Source organism: Mustela nivalis, assembly GCF_964662115.1.
Source record: "Mustela nivalis genome assembly, chromosome: 12".
In the NCBI taxonomy this organism is placed as follows: Eukaryota; Metazoa; Chordata; class Mammalia; order Carnivora; family Mustelidae; genus Mustela; species Mustela nivalis.
In genome coordinates this window covers 4601883-4624759 of record NC_139031.1, presented here as the reverse complement: position 1 = coordinate 4624759, position 22877 = coordinate 4601883, and the positions used below count along the sequence as shown (strand labels likewise).

General features: G+C 49.3%; 2 protein-coding genes across 35 annotated transcripts in view; one reads left to right on the top strand and one right to left on the bottom strand.

Annotated features, from left to right (window-relative positions):
* The window catches only part of KMT2C (lysine methyltransferase 2C), a 271671-nt gene extending 258878 nt beyond the window's left edge, over positions 1-12793 (bottom strand). For 20 of the 34 annotated variants that reach the window (XM_082693371.1, XM_082693402.1, XM_082693400.1 and 17 more), the window contains exons 1-2: positions 12738-12787; positions 11664-11825 (exon numbers count right to left, since the gene is read on the bottom strand). In XM_082693371.1, coding sequence (XP_082549497.1) covers positions 11664-11824 — 161 coding nt within the window. In that variant the 5' untranslated portion in view covers position 11825; positions 12738-12787. Of the gene's footprint in view, positions 1-11663; positions 12079-12630; positions 12701-12737 lie in introns of those variants that run through there. The other 14 variants (XM_082693394.1, XM_082693391.1, XM_082693392.1 and 11 more) reach the window with 5 other exon arrangements.
* On the top strand, positions 11896-22083 carry CCT8L2 (chaperonin containing TCP1 subunit 8 like 2). The gene is made up of 2 exons (XM_082693405.1): positions 11896-11976; positions 19279-22083. Exon 2 carries the CDS (start codon positions 20079-20081, stop codon positions 21747-21749), a length of 1671 nt encoding a protein of 556 aa, XP_082549531.1. The 5' UTR covers positions 11896-11976; positions 19279-20078; the 3' UTR covers positions 21750-22083.
* Positions 22084-22877: the final 794 nt, after the last annotated feature.

The window sequence follows — 22877 nt, the reverse complement described above, 5'->3', positions numbered from 1 at the left end:
TCACCAAATACTTCTAGTTCTCCCTCCAGAAGTATGATTTCACTTCCCATGCTCTCGTGAAGTTAGGTACTACCATGTGCCTTTCTCAGGTCAATGAAAGGTAAACACGGCCGACATATGCCATTGCTTCCAGCCTTTAAGAGCCAGAGCAGAACCTACGATGTTCTCCTTTTCCTGCCTTGGCAACAGTGAAGGACAGAGATGGGGTCTCCCTCAGCCTGGATGCAGCCGCTGTAGAGCAAAGCTTCCAAGCCAGCCCATGCAGTACGCGTAGTACAAGCAAGAAATCAACTCTTGCTGACTGCAGAAACTAAGACTTGAGTCTGTCTGTTACCCCCACATACTCTAGCTTTCTGATACACACTGCATAAAGAAGTTTACTCTTTTTCTACATCATCCCAATCCCCAGTTTTGAGAATGTTGTGCACAAAGTTAGGACTCAGGTTTATTAGCAAAATTTTTAAATATAGAATGAATTTCAGGATATCTTAAAGGGAGGGGGGTGGTCCAAAGCTTACTTAGCAAAATAAACAAGTATTTTCAATGAGAAGATTTTAAAAACTGAAGTAGCTATACATAAAAAAAAAAGGCTAAAAGGGGGTGCCGGGGTGGCTCAGTGGGTTAAAGCCTCTGCCTTGGGCTCAGGTCAAGATCTCGGGGTCCTGAGACCGAGCCCCGCGTCCAGCTCTCTGCTCAGCAGGGAACCTGCTTTCCTTCCTCTCTCTCTGCCTGCTTCTCTGCCTACTTGTCATCTCTGAGATCTGTCAAATGAATAAATAAACCTTAAAAAAAAAAAGGCTAAAATATGTAGCACAGTATAAAAACCACAGCATGCTATCACTCCCCTATTTACCCAAAATAAATCCTTCCTCTACTTCCTCACCCTGCTGGGGCCAACAACTGGGCCTCAGGTGGGATTTCAAAGAACACCGCAGGTCATCACTCCCACTCCCCTGGGGTTGGCCCTCAGTGTGAAATCCATCTGCCCTCTCTAGTGGTTCTGTATCGTCATTCTCACACTCGGGAAAACCCAAGCTCCGGAGATAAACTGGTTGCCCACAGTGGTGCAGACTACTGGCTGCTTCTGGAGCGTTCACTCCCTCCCTACCAACAACACTCTCCATCCACTCGAGGCAGCCATGTACTCAGCTAAAGGATTACGTTCCCAGCCTCCTTTGCACCACACATGGCCATATGACGAGGCTCCAACCTATTACAAACAAGCTGAACCACGTGGTACTTCTTACAAGACTGTTTGGAAGACGGGAATTGTGCCCTGGGTCTACTCTCCCTCCATTCTACTTCAATGGACGTGGATGTGATGAGCAGTCCTCTAGGAGCCACCATGGAACGTGAGGGCAAAGGCCACATCCTCGAGATGTCCGGGCAGAAAGATGACATCACTGGAGTCACTGGTGATCTCACAGCGCAGGGACGCCACACCAGCACTAGTGCCTTCCTTCCAGGCTTTGATGGGAGAGAAATAAACCTTCCTATCCAAGTCATTCTTTTTTTTTTTTAACATTTTTTTTTAAGATTTTATTTATTTATTTGACAGAGAGAGAGAGATCACAAGTAGGCAGAGAGGCAGGCAGAGAGAGAGGGGGAAGCAGGCTCCCTGCCGAGCAGAGAGCCCAACGCGGGGCTCGATCCCAGGACCCCGGGACCATGACCCGGGCCAAAGGCAGAGGCCTTAACCCACTGAGCCACCCAGGCGCCCCTATCCAAGTCATTCTTTTTTTTTTTTTTTTTAGATTTTTTATTTATTTATTTGACAGACAGAGATCACAAGTAGGCAGAGAGGCAGGCAGAGAGAGAGGAGGAAGCAGGCTCCCTGCTGAGCAGAGAGCCCGATGCGGGACTCGATCCCAGGACTCTGAGATCATGACCTGAGCCGAAGGCAGCGGCTTAACCCACTGAGCCACCCAGGCGCCCCTCCAAGTCATTCTTAAAGGCAAACCTATGCTAGGCCCAGGAATATAACCCAGGTATCCTGACACAAGAGTCCATAAACCTCCAGATATGTAGAAGGAACCTGTAAAAGTCAAGAAAGTAAAATCATATCTTTTGAAAGCTGAAAACCGTAATTATTTTTTTCCATTACATATTATCTAATTATAGTCTGAGCTACACTGTGACAGCTACATTTTTAAATACCATTTAAATTCCCCAATAATAAAAATCTACTTCTATTTCAAAATACCTTACTGAAATGAGGGGCAAAGGTTAGGGGTAGCCTTATTCAACTATCTCAGTAAAAGAAGCTGAAAAACAATAATGATTTTTATCGTTTGTATCTCCAATAGTTTTTGTTTTTACAGTTTCTTAATTCACAAAATCCTCTGCTTCCATTTTATACCGATACATAACAAACCACCACAAAATCTAACAGATTAAAACAACCACCATTTTATTCACTCATAATTTTGCAATATGGAAGGCCCTCAGCTGGCTGGCTTCTCTGCTAGTTTCACCGGTGGTTACTTTCGTAGCTGCGCTCTACAGGGAATCTGCAACGGGCTGAACTCAGCTGAGACACCGGCAACTGGGCCTGTCTTCTTCACTGGGGTCCAGAATCCCCGCCTGTGCACATGGTCTCTCCAGCAGGGCAGGACCTACCTTCTTGCATGGTGACTGGGGCTCCCAAGCAGGCAAGAGTTTAACTTCCTGGACTTCTTAAAAGCCTAGGCCCCAAACTAGCACAGTGCCATTTTTGCTGCATTCTACTGGTTAAAGTGAGTCACAGGGCTAGACAAGACAATGGGGAGGTGACCGTACAACAGCATAAATCCCAGCAGCCATGGTTCACTGGGGGTCACCAACATGATAGACTACCTTCTCTCCCGGCATTGACTGTGCAGGTTAAGACCCTGATGTATGATCTATAGCATGCTATCACCTCTCTGAGTCTCAGCTACCTGCAAAATGAGGGGTTAGATGAAGAGTTCTTAGAAGCTCATCTGGTTTTCCCATTTTATGAGTCTCTAAGTATGTAAGAGACTGATATGAGAAAAACTGGGCCATAGCAACCAAATTCAACCTTGGCAGAACAATTAGATGATGAGAGCTTTAAGGTAAAAAATATAATTATTCTTTAAAATTTACTTTATATCTAACTGGGTGTTTACTTGAGACATGTGGTATATGCCACTAGGATCCCCAAGATCAGGAAACCAAGGAAGTTATTTGTTTATTGCTAGGCTCCACTAAAAGATGGAATTAACAAAATCACACATACTTCCTATGACCTCTGGCTATGCCGCTTCTAATGTAAATGATTACATGGAAATGTAAATATTAAAAATGACTCAGGGGACACCTGGGTGGCTCAGTGGGTTAAGCCTCTCTCTTCAGCTTGGGTAATGATCTCAGGGTCCTGGGATCGAGCCCCGCGTCGGGCTCTCTGATCAGTGGGGAGCCTGCTTCCTCCTCTCTCTCTGCCTGCCTCTCTGCCTGTTTGTGATCTGTCAAATAAATAAATAAATAAATAGCTCTGGGGGGGAGGGGGAAGACTCAGTATGAAAGACATAAATCATTTTAAAGCCACCTGATAGGAAGTCTCAATTAGGAAGATCACTATGACCACATTCACAAGTTTGGACAATAAAAAATTTTTAATAATTCTGTAGTAATGGTACTATATATACAGCTTCGAGGGAACTACTTTTTGTTGTTCTTCATGTGTTCCTCATAATAAGAAACATTCTATAGAGATTTCTGCTGACCTAGCTTTTTTATCTTTCTTTTTTGTCTTTATTAGGGACAGCTGTACAGAAAGGAAATCTTCATTGCCCCTCCCACCCCCAGGAACTACTACATTATCTTATGCCATGACATTCTTAGAGCGAGTTTGGTATCTCTTCACTTGTCTGTCACTAACAAGTTCTAGGACATCAGGCAAATACTTGATTGATGACAACTCATGAGAGCGGCAATAACACATATTAACCAATTCTTATAACAGTACCTCCTAAGTACAGCACTCAGTTTGTGCCAGACACTGTTGTAAATTCTGCACATACAGAGATTCACAACAATCCTACACCAGGTGTGCTGGAATGTGCACTCTGCAGACCAGGCAACGAAGGCAGCCAACAGTCCAGCAACTTCCCAAGACGACCAGTGAGTGAGTAGTAGGACTTGGATTTGAATGCAGGCAACCTGGTGCCTCAATTTGTGATGGACCCCAGAACCTGGTTTTCTCATTTGTAAAACACGACTATGGTTTTCAGCTATTGGCTTTTTAAAGAGGGGCCTGTGGGTGGCTCAGTCAGTTAAGCATCCAACGCCTGACTTTGGCTTGGATCATGACCTCAGGGTCCTGGGATCGAGCCCGCGTCCAGCTCAGCGCTCAGCACAGAGCCTGCTTGGGACTCTCTCCCTCGCCCTGCCAGTTCTCTAAAATAAATAAATAAACAGTGCATAAATGTACACACAAGATTATATACGCCACAGAAGTATTAATGATGCTATGTATTCTTCCAAATAATTTTCTCTACCCAAAATACATTCATAGTTTGGGGTTATGTGCTCTTTACTAAATAGTACTAAACTTACTGCTTTGCAACTTTCAGAAGATTTTCACTCAAGTCAGCAAATATATCACAGACATTTTCCCACTTTGGTACCGACAGGTCCACCTCTTGGTCCTGAGAAAAACTTCCTGGCGGTCCACTGATAGGTGTTTTGCTGTAGCCATTTCTCTATTCATTTTCTACTTTTCTCTGCTGCCATGAACATCCTTGCACATACTTGCCCATTTGTAGGAACATGTTCGGATTTCCTTCCTCATTTTTATGGGCTTTCTTGGTCCCTTCCTGCCGCACCACCATGTCCTAAGAGAAGCAAGCATCCCAATTCTTTTACTAAATTTCACATGCCCTCCGCATTCTCAGTGATTTCAAGGAAGTTAGATCTTTAATCACCTACCCTAATCAAGCTCCTAAACTTCAATGCTACACCGCCCAAACACCCCCAGATGTCTCTATCACCTCAACATCTATGGCAGAAACTTCAAAACTCCTCTTCTGCATTGACTGAAATCTCTCTTCTTTTCCAACCACTTTACCAACAATATACCATCTGCCTTGATCAACTCCCACCATGACTATTGCAATCTGCTGTTAATCTCTGCCTCCAGGTAACTCCTCTCTTCATATTATTACCAGGGCAGCTTTCCTAAAATAATTGCCAACAAATAAACAAGTATTAGAGTGCTGACATTCAACTGTATAAAACGCACAGAGAATAAAAAGTAATTTAATAACGTTTCTGTCCTCTGGAAGATGGCAAACATCTGCTTTTAAAACTTTAATTTGAAAAATAAGATAACCTGGGTATAAAGCAAGAGTTGAAGACCTGTAACTTGCTCACGGTCCACAGATTTTTTTTTTTTTTAAAGATTTTACTCATTTATTTCACAGACAGAGATCACAAGTAGGCAGAGAAACAGGCAGAAAGAGAGGAGGAAGCAGGCTCCCTGCTGAGCAGAGAGCCCAATTCGGGGTTTTATCCCAGGACCCTGGGATCATGACCTAGGCTAAAGGCAGAGGCTTTAACCCACTGAGCCACCCAGGCACCCCCGTGGTCCACAGATTAAACCTAACCCACAAGGGGTAGTCCCAAATAGTGTTTTAGATATTAACTGAAGACACTTAAAAAGAGAATTCACGTAAAATTCTAAGTTCTCAGTCTCTGTTGAAACACCAGAATATCTAGGAGCGCCTGGGTGGCTCAGTCAGTTAGGCAGCTGCCTTCGGCTGGTGTCATGATCGCAGGGTCCTGGAATCGAGTCCCACCCCACATCAGGCTCCCTGCTCAGTGGAGAGCCTGCTTCTCCTTTTCCCTCTGCCTGCTGCTCTGCCTACTTGCGGTTTCTCTCTGTCTCTCTAATAAATAACATCCTTAAAAGAAAGAAAGAGAAAAGAACAGACCAGAATATCTAAAAGCAACATCTGACAGTCTCAAACGGCAACTATCAGCCAGAACATTCTCTCATTTGCACCTGAGCAAGGCATAGATTCCTAGAACCCTTCAGGCTGTTTTTACTCACCATTTTTTCCCCAACTCGAGGCCTTAAGTTATGTCAGCTGTCATTCAGGATCTTACAAGCTGCATGTAATCATTTAAATTACCTACCTGGTCCCTGTAAACAGTTTATAACCCCTGCACTACAAAGCCCGAACTCATTAGCCTGGCATTCAAGGACCATCATGGCACGGCCCCAAATCCCACATTAAGCCTCTGTTCTAGTCACACTCCACCAAGAAAACACGTTTTACACTTCCCACCTCAATAATTTCACTCACACTGCTACCCCAGAACACTCTAACTTTCTCACTGCACTTGGCTAAATCTTATCAATCATTCAAGTTCTAACTCAAGTACTGCTTCCTCCCAATCTTTGCAGACCCCTCTTGGCCCCAGCGAACCTTCTTCCAGAGTTGACGGTCCACCCCCAACATACACTGACCATTTACATGATCTTTGAATAAAACATGCCAAATGCAAGACCTAAAAAGTTATAGAACACTACTTCCTGGACTTCTGAAGCAATTTCAGCATTTGTGTATCATACATAGTTACTGCTATCACAAAATTAGCAGCAAAAGCAAAGTCAAACAATTTTCCCATCTTTTACATGAGACTTTTTCCTAGACAAAGTGCAAAAAGAGCTGTGTCATTCCAGTTTCTCTTGTGTTCCTAAGTCCTTCCAATTCTGCAAAGAGAGAGACTGACACTTCCCATCACAAATACAGAATTGGTCTTTCCACTAAATTTTCACACTAACCACAAACACACATTTATATGCAGGCCACCACCAAAGAGAGAGAGAGAGAAAGAAAAGAAAAAGAAATTGTCCCTATTTCACTCCATAACTTTTGCAACTCACACTGCCAAGAAGTTCTGAAAATAGACACTGTAGCACAAACATGATAAAGACAATTTTTTAAAAAGAGGAGGAAGGCATTAATCAGCTTGCTGGAATTAAAAGATGGGCCAAAACAATAAAGCAAAAAAGGAGAAATACACACACACATACACACACACACACGCAGACCGGTAAGTTTATTCTATATCAGCTAAAAAATTATGTTGGGTTCAAACATCTCATGGATTAAAAAATGTATCAAATGGATACAAAAATGTATCCAAGGTATCTCACACCTCCCCACCAGGCAAAAGCATAGACCGCATCTAATATCAACTGTAACTAAAAACTGACCATTTTTTGTTTTGGAAATGAGGTTTCATGGAAGCCCCTCAGTCATATCTGCAAGTGGCTTGAGGAAATGTCATTGGACAATCACTATCTGCCCAAAGGCAATCTGACTGTGGCCTGGGGAATACCAAGTAGTTTTGCAAAAAGGTGGGGGAGAGGGGAAGGGTAGAAGAGTGTTCGTCACCCTGCAAATGGCCTCAAGACCTGGCATGGCAGAATTAACTGAGACAGTAGGAAAATGTATTAAACCGCTGTTTTCAGAATGGGAAAAGAAACGATTCTGATACTTTTAATTGTTTATGTAATAACAACCAATATGCTGAACATAAAATTGTAAGACTTACAACATACTCCCAAAGCCTAGAGACTCCATGAATAAGACCAACAGGACATCAGCAGACTGACTACAGTGAGGTCAGGTTGGAGAACAGCCGCCCTAACAGGTGAAAGGCTGCCATTCCTGGACCAGCTTTTTGATTTTCAAGTACATTAAAACATTTCAATGCCTATTAAGTGCCAGAGACCAGTAATTGCCAAAATTTCCATGTACCTAAATCCCTTTAAAAATAAGAAAAATAGGGGCGCCTGGGTGGCTCAGTGGGTTAAGCCGCTGCCTTCGGCTCGGGTCATGATCTCAGGGTCCTGGGATCGAGCCCCATATCGGGCTCTCTGCTCAGCAGGGAGCCTGCTTCCTCCTCTCTCTCTCTCTCTGCCTCTCTGCCCACTTGTGATTTCTCTGTCAAATAAATAAATAAAAAAAAAAATCTTAAAAAAAAAAAATAAAAATAAGAAAAATAATTACTATCATAAAAATTAGAAAATTGCATTATCTCAAGAAGCATGAATAACAGTGGTATCCTCCAACTGTAAACTGTTCCTTTACAAAGCTGCATATATTACAATGTAATACACCTTTTTATTACTTATTTCAAATTCACAGCTATGGAAATGGTATTTTGTTGGGGGAGGGACCTTACAAATATAGAATAGCAAAAGTCATCGGCTGCAGAGCCATTTTTTTGCTGTCCCTTTGATTGACGTCACTGGTTGTGCCCAATTTTCTACAACAATAAGGCTCAAGGTGGCTTTCTAATAACAGTAATTGCTCTCTGAAAAGAAAGGGGTTCAGAATATAAAGGTTTGGGGTGTTCTTGTTTTTTGTTTTGTTTTTTTCAAAAAGAGTCAAGGACAGTGCCTCAGACATCCTATCCTTACCACCTGCTTCTCCACCACCCCCGCCCCCACGCGCACCCCATCCCTAACATTAACTTTGTTGACTTGGTAAAAAATATGGTAGAATGGTTATCTCCCCAATTTAGTAAAGCGAATATATATTCCAAGGAATCTATATTCCAAGGAAGGAAAAATAAAAATCAAAGCTTTGGGGAAAGTTCCCTAAATATTAACAGAAAATCAGCCCTCTAGTATGTGCCTACTCTGTGGCAGGAGCTTCTTCACCAATGGAAAGACCTGCACCTCTGATTAAGATTATGAGCTACTCCAAATAACCAATTAGATAATCCTTACTGTTAAGGAGAACTTTCAAACAATGTAATTTCAAACAAATGTAAATTTCATTTTTGACTTCACATTTGGGCAACAGGAAATCCTTTTTTTTAATACCTACTTTTCAAACTCAGCTATAGCTTCAGTTCAAAATTCTTAATTTTAGTAAACAATTAAGATAACAGTTAACCCAAACTAGTAACTATATAGCCTATGCTTTTTAAACAGAATAAGACAAAAATTATCTAGCAGTATAAAACAAGAAAATGCTAAGCTTACTTATGTAATTATTAAAAATTCAAAGTATAATTAGCAGTGCATGGTTACCCTCTTTTTCTAAATCCAAAGAAAAACACACAAAGAAACTTTTAAGCAGTGTCATAAGACATTTTCTTTAGCACAAAACAACCCACTTACTGGCCATCTAAATAACATGCACAATTCAAAAACTTGTATCTCCACTGCATTTCACCAAAAAAAACAAATATATTAATTTTCATTCCTTAGGTAATTACTTGCAATCCTCTGTAATTTTAGCATTTACAAACCTAATTTACATTTGGTACACTGCAGTTTCACTTTCAGGATCTTCACTACCCAACTGCAGGGTCTTTTCTGCATGCATCCCCAACACTGTATAGAGAAACACAATTAAAAACCCTCCCATTTGCTTTCCAGCTCACATATTAGTTTCCACTTACATGTTTCTAAAACAAGCAGAGTCCACTCCCTTCAAAAGACACACCAAATTTTTTAAAATTCACTAAAAAGTTTGGAATCATCAAAGTTACCACTAAATTTCGTGTGAGGAATGCTGTACCAGTTCTGAAATTCAAGAAAGAAAACTCTCCTAAGACTTAGAATTGTACTAAACACGAGTACAAATTTTCAAATTTCTCAAAGGGGTACTTTTTCTTTACACATAAAATGAGATAAAAAATAATACAGAGGTAATACCCCAAATCCAACGTTTCTTTCGGTGCACCCAGGGGTTGCACTAATACAAATGAACTCACTTGGATCTCAGGGGAGCTATGCATGTGTGTTTGGCCTGTGGGTTTGTGTATTTGCTTGTGTGTGTGTGTGTGTGTGTGTGTGTGTGTGTGTGTGTGTGTCTGTGCGCGCGCGCGCGTGCTCGTGCACTTGCATGTGTATGGGTGAGGGGTGTGACAACAAATAGGTCCACTCTTCCTAGAGTAAGAATTTAAAAGCAAATCTAGAATATACATTAACCCCAAAATAATACTGAGAAAGAATGCAAGAAAGAAATAGTCAAAACAGGAAGCAATTAACTTAAAACCCTAATACGGCTGGACATGCGTGGCTTTAAAGGAAACAAAAAAGTGACGAAGTTTAAAGTTACTTAAAACTCCATCTTCCTTCTCCAAATTCACTCAATCGGGGAATAGTAAGGGCATTTTTACACCAGACGTTTCATTACAATCCTCGCCAGTGGCATAATAGACCGCAACTTTGTATCACAAAGAAACCAGTGCAACAATGTATATTTGTCCTGTCCTTGTTTCTCTCACGATTTGTCATAGGTAGGTAAGAGCTGGAAAGAAAATATGGAGGCAAGCAAGTTAAAGGGCCTGAATCATTTTCACAGTAAAAGGAGAGCAGAGCAAAAAAAGAGAACTGCAGCCGGGGCTCCACGGGTTTGCCACAGCGCTGCCCTCCTCTGCCTCGGTGAACCCCATTACTTCGACTATGTATCACCAAACATCACACTAATATTACTAAACCAGTGCGCCCGAGAGACAACAACAAAACACCAGGCTCTCCACGAGCGTGCCGCTCTCTGCGCGTCCCCGTGCACCCTTCCACTCCCGACAGTTCAATGAGATGATCCTAGCATGAAATGAGTAAGCACCACACGCCATTCTACAACTTCCGAAGGCGTTCGCAGGTCTCCCCGAGCACCCTCCGGAGCCACGAGCGCGGAGCGGCTCCCCGGCACCGAAACCGGTTTCTTAGTTTCCAGGCTAAGTGGCCGCAGAACCATTTTGCAAAAGAAAAGCATTCCCGATCCTCGAGTAACCCCAGTCTAAGTCCTCGCGCCCGCTGGAAACCAAACGAAAGCCCTGGCCGAGCCGGTACCGGCTCCGAGCGACGACTCCGAGGAAGTTCGGCAACACTTGCATCTGTCTTCTCCCTGCACAAACGTGCTCTCGCTACTCGGCCTGCCGCGGGGATCCTGGCTCCGCTTCCAAAACTTCTGCACGCTCCGGCCGCGGCCGCGCGATCTCCCGGCAGCCGAGCTCCCCGGTGCCGGGCAGTGCGGGTCGGGGTGGGGGAGGGGGAGGAAGAAGTCGGGCGACTTCCTAATATATCATTAAAGGACGAAAGCTCAGGTTCGGGGACACGAAAAGTTAAAGGGGCACCAGGCCGACAAAGAGGGGCGGCGCGAGCTCCTCCCGTGCCCTTGTCCCCCAGCGAAGCCGGCGGGGCGACCACCTGGCCCCAGCGCTTTGACAGCTCCGCGAGTGTCCCGCAGCGGACCGCTTTGTAGTTGACAATGCGCTCGCCCGGGGACGACCTGGGCGCGCTCCGCCGGGGCTTTCAGCAGTGACCCAGCTAGGCCGAGGGGAATCGCCGAGAAATTTCTCCAAAGCCAGAAGCACCAAGAAAAGCCGGCGCCAGGGCCAAACTCAAAAGTAAAGTGTGGCGGCGGCGGCGGCGCGGGCCGTCGGAGCCCCGCCGGGCGGAGTGAGGTGCGGGCGCCCGCGGGAGGCCGGGCCGGGCGGCCGCGCAGGGGGCGCGGGGCGCGGGGCGGGCGGGCGCCCGGGGCCGGAGCCGCGCGGCCGGCGGGCCCCACCCCCACCCCGCGGGGGCGGCCGGGGGCGCGCGGGGGCAGGGGGCCGGGCGCGCCGGTGACAGCTCCGGCCCGGCGCCGCGGCTGGCTCCCGGCCTGGCTCCCTCACACTCAACTTACTTCTTTCTGGCTCTCTGGAAAGGGGAAGCGCCATCTTTGCGAGGCCGGCCCCGAGGTCTTTTGTCTGCGGCTGCGGGGCTCGGGGCCGGGGCTCCGGGCTCCTCGGGGGGTGGTGGCGGCGGCTGCGGCTGCTCCGCGCTCTTGTCCTCCTCCGACGACATCCTAGTCACCAGGAAAGACACATGGATCCCGGTCCTCCTCCTGGGGGGCTCCTCCCGCCGCCGCCGCCGCGGCCGCCGCCGCCGCTGCTGCTCGGGTTCCTCCTCCCCGGCTCAGCCTCTCGCATTTCCCGCAGCCCCGGGAGCAGCAGCAGGTACCGGGAGAGGCGGCAACATGGAGCGAGCAGGACACGCACTCACACACATACGCGCGGGCGCGCGCACCTCGGCGCGCAGGGGCCGGGCGGGGGGCGGGGGGCGGCGGGCGGCGGGCGGGGCGCGGGCGGGAGGGAGGGGCCGGCCGGCCGGGCGGGAGGTGCGGGCGGCGGCGGCGGCGGCGGCGGGCGGGGCGCGGGCGGGGGCCGGGCGGTGCGGGCAGACGAGCGGGCGGGTGCGGGGCGGGGCGACGGAGGGGGTGCGGGGGGCGCCGGCCGGGGCTGCGCCCACGCCCCTCCCCCAGCGCCCGCGGGAGGGAGGAGAAAGGGGCCGCGGCGCGGGGGGCGGCGGGCCCGCGGGGGGCGGCGGGGGGCGGCGGGCGGGCGGGGGTCGCGGCCCCGCCGGCCGCCCCTCCCCCGCGCGGGCCGCGTCAGGCCGGGCGGCGGCGGCGAAGTTTTGACAGCTGCTCCAGTTGTTGTTGTGGGTTCCGGGCTGCGCGAGCGCCGGCCCCTCAGCGCCCGCGCCCGCCCTCCCGGGCCGGGGAGGAGGAAGTTTTGCGGGTGTGCGTCTACCGCACACAGACACACACACACGACCGTGGCCGTCGCGCGAGGGCCACGCCGGGTGTCCCCCGGGCGCCCCGCACCACAGACCTCTCAAACTCGCCGCCGTCTCGCCCACACACGGCCGCCGCGACGCCCCCGCCCCCTCCCCCACTACTCGGCCCCACCGCCCCCCGCGCGCCGCCGCTGCCACTCACAGGGCTCGCTCCGCGCATGCGCCGCTCGCGGATGCGCCGCCGCCGCTGACCTCACCGCCCCTCCCCCGCCCCCGCTCCCCCCGCCCGCCTCCCCCCACCCCCCCCCCGTCCCCCGCCCTTCCCTCTCCTTCTCTGACGCGGCCGCCGGGGCTGCGCCTAGACTCCGACTCCGGCTCCGGCTCCGGCTCCGGCTCCGGCTCCGGCTCCGGCTCCGGCTCCGGCGAGCGCCAAGCTGCGGAAGCGGCGATCCGGGATCGGGGTCGAGGGACGGCGCGACGCGCGCCGGGGGAAGAGGAGGGCCGCGGCCGCGCTCGGACCGCGCCGGGGCTGCCCGCGAGCCGCCGGCCGCCGAGCCAGCTCGGCCCCCGCCCCGGGCGCCGCCGCGCCGCCCCCCGCGCCCACCCGCCCCGCGGCCGGAGCTCGGAGCCCTCGGGCGATCCCGCCGCCGTCGCGGACGCCGAGTGCGGCGCGACTTCGCCGCGATCCGATCCCGGGGAGAGTTTGGTGACCAGAACGTCCTTTTCAAACGGGCCCGAAAGGGCTCCTCGAGCTGTCAGACAAACGGCGGTGACAGGTCGGGGAGCGGCGCGCCGAGCGCCGCACGCGCCAGCCAGAGCCCCCGACCGGGGACCGGCGCTGTGTCGGGACGCCCCGGAGGGCGGGGGTCTGGGCCCCGCGGCGCGGAGCCGGCAGCGGGAGAACGGGCGCGGGGAGGGGCGCTTCTCGGGGGGGCGGACGGCCGCCCCCGGGGGCCTGGGGGCGCCCTCCTCCGGCGGGGGCGACCCCTCCTGCGTTCCCTCCCACTCGCGACCGCGCTGCGGGCGGACCCGGCGGCACCTGCGGAAGCGCCGGGTCGAGCCGCGCAGTCGGGGCTGCCCTCCCGCCGGCTCGCGGGCGCCCCCGGGCAGGGCCCCTCGCCGTCCCCGCTGCGCCGTGCGCGGCTCCGGCGGCACGTCCCGGCTCCCCGGCCGCGCTGCTGCCCTCCAGGCCTCCCGAGCGCCCGCGCGTTAACTTTGAATTGGGCTCCTCTCCGGACAAAGTATGCACGGGGTGATTTCCAGAGCCGGTTCTCGCTGAAGGCAGCTCTTTGAAATGTCTGAAACGAGGACTATAATAAGACAGTCATTGGGATTCCTGCAGGGTTCAGTCCCTGCTGGCTTGGTTCAAGTTTACTAAATTTACAGCAACAGGAATTCTGAGATTGGGGCCAAGCTGACTTAGTGAATGCAAACCATAAATTAAAAGTGTCTATTAGAAATTCAGCACTGATATGCCTAATGGTAAATTATGAAGCAGTGTATGTACAGTGTTCTCATTGCTTTTTTTTTCTGCACATTACACTTTAAAAATCAGATTATTGATCCAAATATTTATCTGTGTTCATTACTGAGATTAGAGCAGTCCTGTCCGGCTCTGAGTTTCACATGCACAAAATTATATATCGGTAATTTATTTCAGTCTATTTCTTCAGCACTGGGGAGAATTTAAGAGTCAGTACGTGCAAACTGCAAGTCACTCCTGCTGGAGAGAAGTTTTAAAAGGAAACAACTAGGGACTGAACAGAAAAGTGGGTAGAATGGAGGAAAAGATAAGATAGGTTTGTGCACTAATGCTTCTGGAAAGAAAAGATGGTGAAGGATAGTAAGCCCAGCCTTAAATCTCCATTCCTTTGGCTGTTGTGAGCAGACAAGCAGTTGGGATCTGTTGAAATAGGATAGCAGGCTTGTGAGCCTGAAGTGATCATGGGCAGAGCAAATATTACTCAGGATGAAAAAGAAGGATTCAGGGGCGCCTGGGTGGCTCAGTGGGTTAAAGCCTCTGCCTTAGGCTCCGGTCATGGTCCGAGGGTCCTGGTCCCAGGCTCCTGGGATCAAGCCCCACATCAGGCTCTCTGCTGGACAGGGAGCCTGCTTCCTCCTCTCTCTCTGCCTATCTCCTCTGCCTACTTGTGATCTCTGTCTGTCAAATAAATAAATAAAAATCTTAAAAAAAAAAAAGGGATTCAAAGAATACCTGTTTAACATAAAGGTCCTCCAAACGTTCTTGCATGTCCAGGATCCAAATTTTGGAGCTCTGAAACCACAATGGCAAAAAGCCAGGAGTCATGCACCTGAGGTTACTCAAAATTATAAGATCAGAAAGCCGTAAGTGTCTAGAAGCATCAAATGCAAAAAAGAAAAAAAAAAGTTTGAAACCTACTTTTTCAAAAGTACACACGTAGGCATTTTTAAAACATGGTAGATATGTACCAAAATGTTAACAGCAATCATCTCTGAAGGTCTGGACCACAAGGGACTTTCACTTTCTATATTACATTTTTCTACAATGTTTGAAGCTTTCAGAGCACATGCAGTGTAATAAATACATATTAAATATTTAGAATGTGCTTTGGGTGGGGGGGATTATCATCTACACCAAAGAAAAAGCAACGTCTCATGGAACTAAGCAAAATAAGAATCTCAAAGTATCTAGCAAAAAACTGATAAAAATTCACAGTACAGTACCCCTTCTTACTAATTGGAGGCTTATAAATGTCATTGATAGGGCCTTTATTTAGAGTTTGTTTTGCTTTGTTTTAGTGAATATAAAATATCAGTCTCTCCTATAGGTTCAGTATAAATTCTCTCTCTCTCTCTCTCTCCCTCTCTTTTTTCCCCCATAAAGTCTTAAGCTCCTCAGCATTTGTTAGGAACCAAGCTTACAGTTGTAGAGGACCACTAAAAACTTAAATTCTAGATCTTCTGATCTTTATGTTCATATTTTTACTGTTAAATTTACACTTTAAGAAGTTGCAGTCATAGGCTATCAATTTTTGTCCTTTTTCAATGAAAAAAGGTTTTAAAAATTCCAGGGCAAGTGGCTGACCCAGTCAGTAGAGCATGTAACTCTGGATCTCAGGGTTGTGAGTTTGAGCCCCATGTTATGTGTAGCAATTGCTTAAAAAATAAAAATTCAAAAGAAAGTCAATCATTTAACTTTAGTTCATATTTAGTCCACAGTGTGTTTTTAGCTTTGAAAATTCTTACTGCTTTACATGAGTTATTTCAGTAATGCATACCATGTACCTGCTGGACAGAAAAATTAAAGAAACTGAGAAATAATTAAACAGAACATTCACCTTCAAAAATAATTTGTGTAGGGACACTTGGGTGGCTCAGTGGGTTAAAGCCTCTGCCTTCGGCTCAGGCATGATCTCAGGGTCCTGGGATCGAGTCCCGAATCAGGCTCTCTGCTCAGCGGGGAGTCTGCTTCCCCCTCTCTCTGCCTACCTCTCCGCACTTGTGATTTCTGTCTGTCAAATAAATAAAATCTTAAAGAACTAATAATAATTTGTGTATGCGTATGCGTGTGGGGCAAAGTAGGTGTTGGGCAGCACACTTCATATAGACAGGAATCTTGCCCTCCAGGGGTCTATGCTTTAAGCCTGGCACTACTTAGCAAGATAAACATAAAAAGGGCAAGCAGGCAACTGAAAAATAAACATGGGAAAACATACAAATAGAAAGATTAAATATTTACATCCATTGTGTACAAGACCATAGTTTTAATAGAAACGCATCTGGGCATATGGGGGGAAGGGCAGAGGTGGAGAAGTCAGCAGACTATGTCTATTTAGAAGAGGGATATAAAAACATTGTGCCAGCCAGTGTTATAAACTAGAAACCCTACCCCAGCGTCCCCGGCGCCCCCCCCCCCCCACACAAACTCTTAAGTTCCTCTCCTTTATTGATGATACAAGACTACTACTGCATTAGTTTCCCAGGGCTACCAGAAGCTGGGGGGCTTAAAACAACAGAAGTTTGCCCATTCACAGTTCTGGTAGCCAGATGTCCCAAATCAAGGTGTTGGAAGGACTGGTTCCTTGTGGTAGGCTCTAAGGAAGAATCTGGTGTATGCCTCTCAGCTTCTAGTGGACGCCCACAGTCCCTGGTGACCTCGGCTGCAGAGGCATCACTCCCAAGGCCATCTTCCCTCCACATCTCTGTGCCCTCACATGATATTCTCTCTGTAAGTGTCTCTCCGCTTCTTGTATGGACACTAGTCCTATTGGAATAAGAATGCACCCTACTACAGTATGACTTCATCTTAATTAACTGCATCTGCAACAATCTTATTTCCAAATAAGGTCACATTCTGAGGTTTGGGGAAGGATGTGAATGTTGGGGGGACCATATTCAACGCAATTTAGCTACCAAACAGCCTATCTTGGTGCCTACCCATCTTAGCAGATCAAAATGTATAAATTTTTTTTAAAAGTCTATTTAATGGGTTAACTGCATGCAAAGTTTTCTGGACACAAGATATTCACATTTATTTTACACCTAATCAATTTAACTGTGGGATAAATAAAATTCAAGCAAATTTAACAGTGACAGTGTTCACATAGTAGTAAGTAAAATTGTGATTTAATACTTCCTTGGTCAGTTCGATCTATATAAAGGTAGGTCAAAAAATTTCGATCCAAAATATACGGTTTGGAGCCTGTTTTCAAGATCAAAGACAAAGAGCAGATCCTCACTTTCCCTGTGCTGTGAGGCAAAATGGACAAAGACACCACAACATAAAAACATGTACCTTTACGATGGAAATGTAACTCAAGGGTCCCATCCATGTCTCTTCACCACGCTGAAGTCTAAATTCCTTGGCATGGCCGCCTAAGCCTGCCACTCCCCAGCCAAAGTGTCCCTCCCCTCGCCCTGCCCCCCTTCCTCCTCACAGGGAGCTCCAGCCTTCAGAACTACTTTTGGTGGACCACACACTTCCCAACTCCCTTCCCGTCTCATGTGGCCAGTCTCTGCTTCTTTAGATGTGACTTCCATCCCTGACCACGGCTCTCCCCATGACAAGGACTCTGTGTCCCCCCCAGGCCCCCATGCTTCCACAACACCCGTGCTTTCCCCATCACAGCTCCCAAGGCCTGGAATGTATCGCACCCTAAGCCCTTGTAGACACGGCCGCCCTTGTCTGCCTTACTCATCTTTGATCTCTATAATTTAGCAGCAGCTCAATAAATAGTTGTGGAGTAAGTGAAATAAGTGGGAAAACAGGTGAAGTCTACAATGCCCTACAGGAGTGTCTATTCCCTCCCCATTCATCCACCAGGAGTGTTTACTTTTTAAAAGAAATTTTATCTTTATAACAATGTAAACATGCACTATATTTTGTGTCAGCTGTTACATTTCTATAAAGAAACCCCACTCCTCATTTTTGCCTCTATACCTAACATTTTTTACATGATACTCTTCTCAGGGTTACTAGCTTCCAGAAGCCTGGGTACGGAGGCTCATACCTCTTCCTAAAGGAGTCTCCAAAATCAAAGGAGGTCAGAAGAGTTGTCCATGGTCTTCAGACAGCATCACATCTCCTTAGAAACATTTCTTCCCTTCAGTATAATGTTGAAGGGGAAATGATAACAGAATAAATTACATCAAATGTATCATACAGTCCACTTACAGAAAACTAGAAACCCGCAACAGTCTATGAATGAATATATGTGCAAGGTAATAATGTTCATCAAAATGCCAACAGTTATGATTTCTGAGCTGGAATTCCAAATGACACTGGCTTTCTTTGTATTTTTCTTTTTAACTTTTATAATGAATAGCTATTATTTTACAAAAGCAATCAAGTTGTTTTTCAAAGAAAAAGTTTTTTTCTCCAAAATTATCTCCATTTTAGCCTTAATTAAATTTCAGTCTCACTGAATTTCTTCTTTTCATTTTTCTTTCTTGCTATCATCTTGTCTGTGGAAATATTAAAACAATGCCCACCATACAATCATGGTTCTGAACTGGTATAATCAACTTCAGAGCTCTTTTTCATTTCTCCCCCTTGGGGACAGTTGCTATTAAACAAAGTAAAAAGGGTTTTCCCAAACAAAAACGAATGGTAATGCTCTGTCTTTCCCCCACTCCTTTTTTTTTTTTTTTTAAGATTTTGTTTATTTATCTGACAGGGAGAGACATGCGCATACAGGGGGAGAGAGAGAGAGAGAGAGAGAGAACACAAGCAGGGGAAGCAGGAAAGGGAGAAGCAGACTCTCCACTGAGCAGGGAGCCCAATGTGAGGCTCCATCCCAGGACCCTGGGATCATGACCCCAGCTGAAGGCAGGCATTTAACCAAATGAGCCACCCAAGCACGCTCCCCGCCCCCCACTCTTAATAATCTTGGTCCCTTCCAGCTGGTGCTCTGCCCCATGCCTACAGAAGTGGTATTCCTGCGGTGCAAATCTCTTCCCCTTCCTGGTGTCCATGTTCCTGTTCTTTTGTAGTTCTCATCCCACTGAAGATAGTAGGTGTTCAATAAAGATTTATTACACTAAAAAAGGAGCCCACACTAGGCTCTATTTGAGGAACGGAGGGAGGAGGGAGCAAGGGGAGGGCTAGGACGGCTACTGGAAGGAAAGAACCGAATTTCTGGGGATTGAGGGTAAGACTTGAGGGGCCTAAATTCATTCCCTGTGGTTTTCTGCCTTTCCCAGCACTGGGAGGCTAGAGACTTGCACTGAGCTACGAACATTTCTATTCATTTTTTCTGTAGGCTGTTGGCATCTTTCTCTCCCTTGTCTTGACCTGCCTTTGCCAGCTCAGTGACATCGTTGTCCCTGGAAGGAGGAGCATCACACACCTGCAACCCCAAAGACAAACAGTCCAACAAACACCGGAAAGAACCTGGTGGGCAGCACCAGCACCTGCGGAGAAGGTGGCCAAAGCCTCCAGGGCGGACAGATAACAACTGAGCTGGTAGGACCTGGCCCTTCACGGGGAAGTAAAACAAAACCCCGCTTCCGCACTCAAAAATGACAATCCACGGGGCAGGAGCCACAGCTTCATCAGGAATTTCAAGCAGGTGGGATTTTTACTTGCTTTCCTCCCCACGGTCTCCCAAGTGGAAATGAAACTTGGGCCCGGCGCCCTCGCGTGTCCCTCATCTGCCGTTTGACCTGGCCTGACTCCTGCCTGCTCGCACGGCCCCACCCTGCACTCCAAGCATCCTTCTGTGACCTCACTCTCTGCCCCCTGGTTCCAGGGGCCGTTCTGTGACTTCATCACGGTCCTGTCCGTCTCAGCCCCGGAGCTTCAGAGGCCCCAAAGCCCCGTTCCTTGCAGATCAGTCTGGGGCGTGGTGGAGGGCTGGGCTCTCAGCAGCTCGTCCCTGCACCCGATCCTGGAGCGCCCACTTCTCCAGGGCCCAGCTCGGGGGGCATTCGGCTCCTTTTTCCACTGACCCCCCCCCCCCAAGAAGCGTCCGTCTGAGACCCGCTGCCCGGGCGCCCCCTTCCCCCGGCTCCTGCAGCGCCTCGGCGGGCGGGCGGGGCGGGCTCCCGCACTCGGCAGGCGATGGCCGGCAGAGCCACCTCGGCGCCACCGCAGTTGCCCGAGCGCCTGGCGGCCGGGCCGCGGCGGCGCGCGAGGAGCCCGGGAGCGCCGGAGAGGCACCTGCTCGGCAGCGTGCCCGCGGCGCAGACCCTGGCCAGGGTCATCCGGCCTTGCTACGGCCCCCACGGGCGGCAGAAGCTCCTGGTCACCGCCGGAGGAAGCACGGTGTTCACGGGCTACGCCGCGGCCATCCTCCGGGCCCTGGAGCTGGAGCACCCGGCCGCGCGGCTCCTGCGCGAAGCGGCCCACGCGCAGGCGGAGGGCCCCGGCGACGGCGCGGCCTTCGTGGTTCTGCTGGCGGAAGCGCTGCTCCGGCGGGCCGAGCACCTGCTGCGCGCCGGCCTGCCCCGCTCCCAGCTGCGCCAGGCCTACGCCGCGGCCACCGCCGAGACCCTGGCCCTGCTGCCCTCCCTGTCCATCCGCTCCCTGGGGCCCTTGGAAGACCCCTTTTGGGCCCTCTATTCAGTGATGAACACCCACGCCGCGCCGCAGATGGACTACTTGGCCAAGCTGGTGGCCCACGCGTGCTGGGCCACCAAGGAGCTGGACGGCAGCTTCCACCGCGAGCGCGTGGGGGTGTGCACCCTGCGAGGGGGGAGGCTGGAGGACTCGTGCCTGCTCCCGGGGCTGGCCTTGAGCGCGAGCCCCTGCGGGCAGGTGACCACGGTGCTGAGCGGCGCCAGGGTGGCCCTCTTTGCCTGCACCTTTGGTCCTGCCAGCCCACAGGCTCCGGCGACGGCCCGTCTCTCTAGCCCCGAGGACCTCACTAAATTCAGGAAAGGAAATGAACAGTTGATAGACGAGCAAGTAGCCCAGCTGGCAAACGCATGTATTAATGTGGCGGTGGTCTGGGGGGACGTCGAGGAGAAGACGCTGGCACAGGCTGACAACTACGGCATCATGGTGATTCAGGCCAGGGCCCACAGGGATGTGGTTTACTTGAGCGGGGTGCTGGACACGCCTTTGATGCCCTACCTTCTTCCTCCCCTGCAGCCGGGAAAGTGCCAGAGGGTGTACGAGCAGGAGCTGGGGGAAGGTCTGGCTGTGGTGTTCGAATGGGAATCTTCAGGTACCCCTGCCCTCACCTTGGTCCTCAGGGGGGCCACAGCGGAGGGGCTAAGGAGCACGGCGCAGGCTGTGTACCACGGCATCGACGCCTACTCCCAGCTGTGCCAGGACCCCAGGCTGCTCCCGGGAGCGGGCGCCACCGAGATGGCGCTGGCAAAAATACTCTCAGAAAAAGGAAGCCGACTGGAAGGGCCTAACGGCCCGGCCTTCCTAGCATTTGCCCAGGCCCTGCGGTCTCTTCCGGAGACCTTGGCCGAGAACGCAGGCTTGCTGGTCTCAGAGGTCATGGCGGAGCTGAGCGGCGCCCACCAAGCTGGGAACTTCCTGGTAGGCGTGGGGGCCGAGGGGATCATCAACGTGGCGGAGGGAGAGGTGTGGGACACCCTAGTAGCCAAAGCCCACGGACTTCGAGCGGTGGCTGATGTGGTTCTCCAGCTCGTGAGTGTAGATGAAATCGTAGTGGCCAAGAGAAGTCCCGCAAATCAGCAGGACTTGAATCCTGTTCCCAAGAAGGCTAGGGAACAGCCGTCTCCCCTGAAAAAGTCAACTCCGAGAAAGGCTTAAGTAGCAACATCCTCAATAAAATGCAGATCGCCAAGGAAGGCACAATCACCCCCAAAAAGAATGTTTGCCGTATTTATTCCCTCCGTGCTTGGTACTATCAGAGTCGGTTTCTTTAGATGAATGCAGCAGAAAGGACCACAAGATAAAAACTCTTTTCATTGATTTATTTCCTTCTTGACTTTTCTCAGTTCCTGTTTCTCTGTTCTCTGTCATATTCTGTTCCTCTCTTCCAAGAAGAGCAGGACTCCATTCTATTAAAGATTTTTAAATTGAGTACGTGGGCTTGGGGGATGCAAAAAGAAAAAAAGAGAGGAACCTCTTTCTGACTGCTTGAGTTATCCCCACACGATATCCTAATGTGAATTTCTGTCCAGGTGTCACGTTGGCAATCTGAGAACGTCAGTTCCAGCTCACAGGGGCGGCTGCGCACTCCTGTTGTGATCAGTTGAGCGAAGAAGGGAATTACGGCAGAGAAGGAAGTGAGGAGGAGGAGGAGGCCGAAGGGAAATGAGTCGGCAGCAGAAATAAAATAAAATAAAAGTTCTTGGCATGGGTAACAGAATAACACACACCTTAGAAGTGCATTCAGGTGGTTGTGTAGGTGAGGAGAACTGGGGAGCCCCTGGCACCAGGATAACCCCAGTGGGGCTACGATTAGGGGTGGAGGCCCCTGGGCGTTGAAGAGGGAGTTCGAGTGCAGCTGGGAGCAGAACAGCACGTTATTACCCAAGCCTTTTCCACTTTAACCATCCAAGTTATTCTGCCTCCGGGAAAAGAGCAGAACCTAGGGACAGAACCTAGACGATGGGAAGCTGTAATCTCTTACAATCATTAAAAAAAAAAAAAAAATGCTTTAAGTATCTAGCAAGAGAACCAGACTCAAGAAATGAATGTCTTATAGTGGACATATTAGCTTCAACAAAGCAAAACAAATGTGCAAAGATTTCTTTAAAACCTGGAAGCAGTGAAGTCATGAAAAGCGGTTGGTGAACACAAGATGGGAAATGGGAATGTAGAGAACCATATTCACCAGTTCTCACTTAAGAGATAGAAAACATCCTTGGTGTGTCTTGTTTTGTCGCCATCATTATATTTTAGTGAATATAATTAAGTTCTTTCATAGTTCCC

Coding starts and splice junctions, on each gene's coding strand:
- CCT8L2 (XM_082693405.1), top strand. CDS start 20,079: ATGGCCGGCAGAGCCACCTCGGCGCCACCGCAGTTGCCCGAGCGCCTG.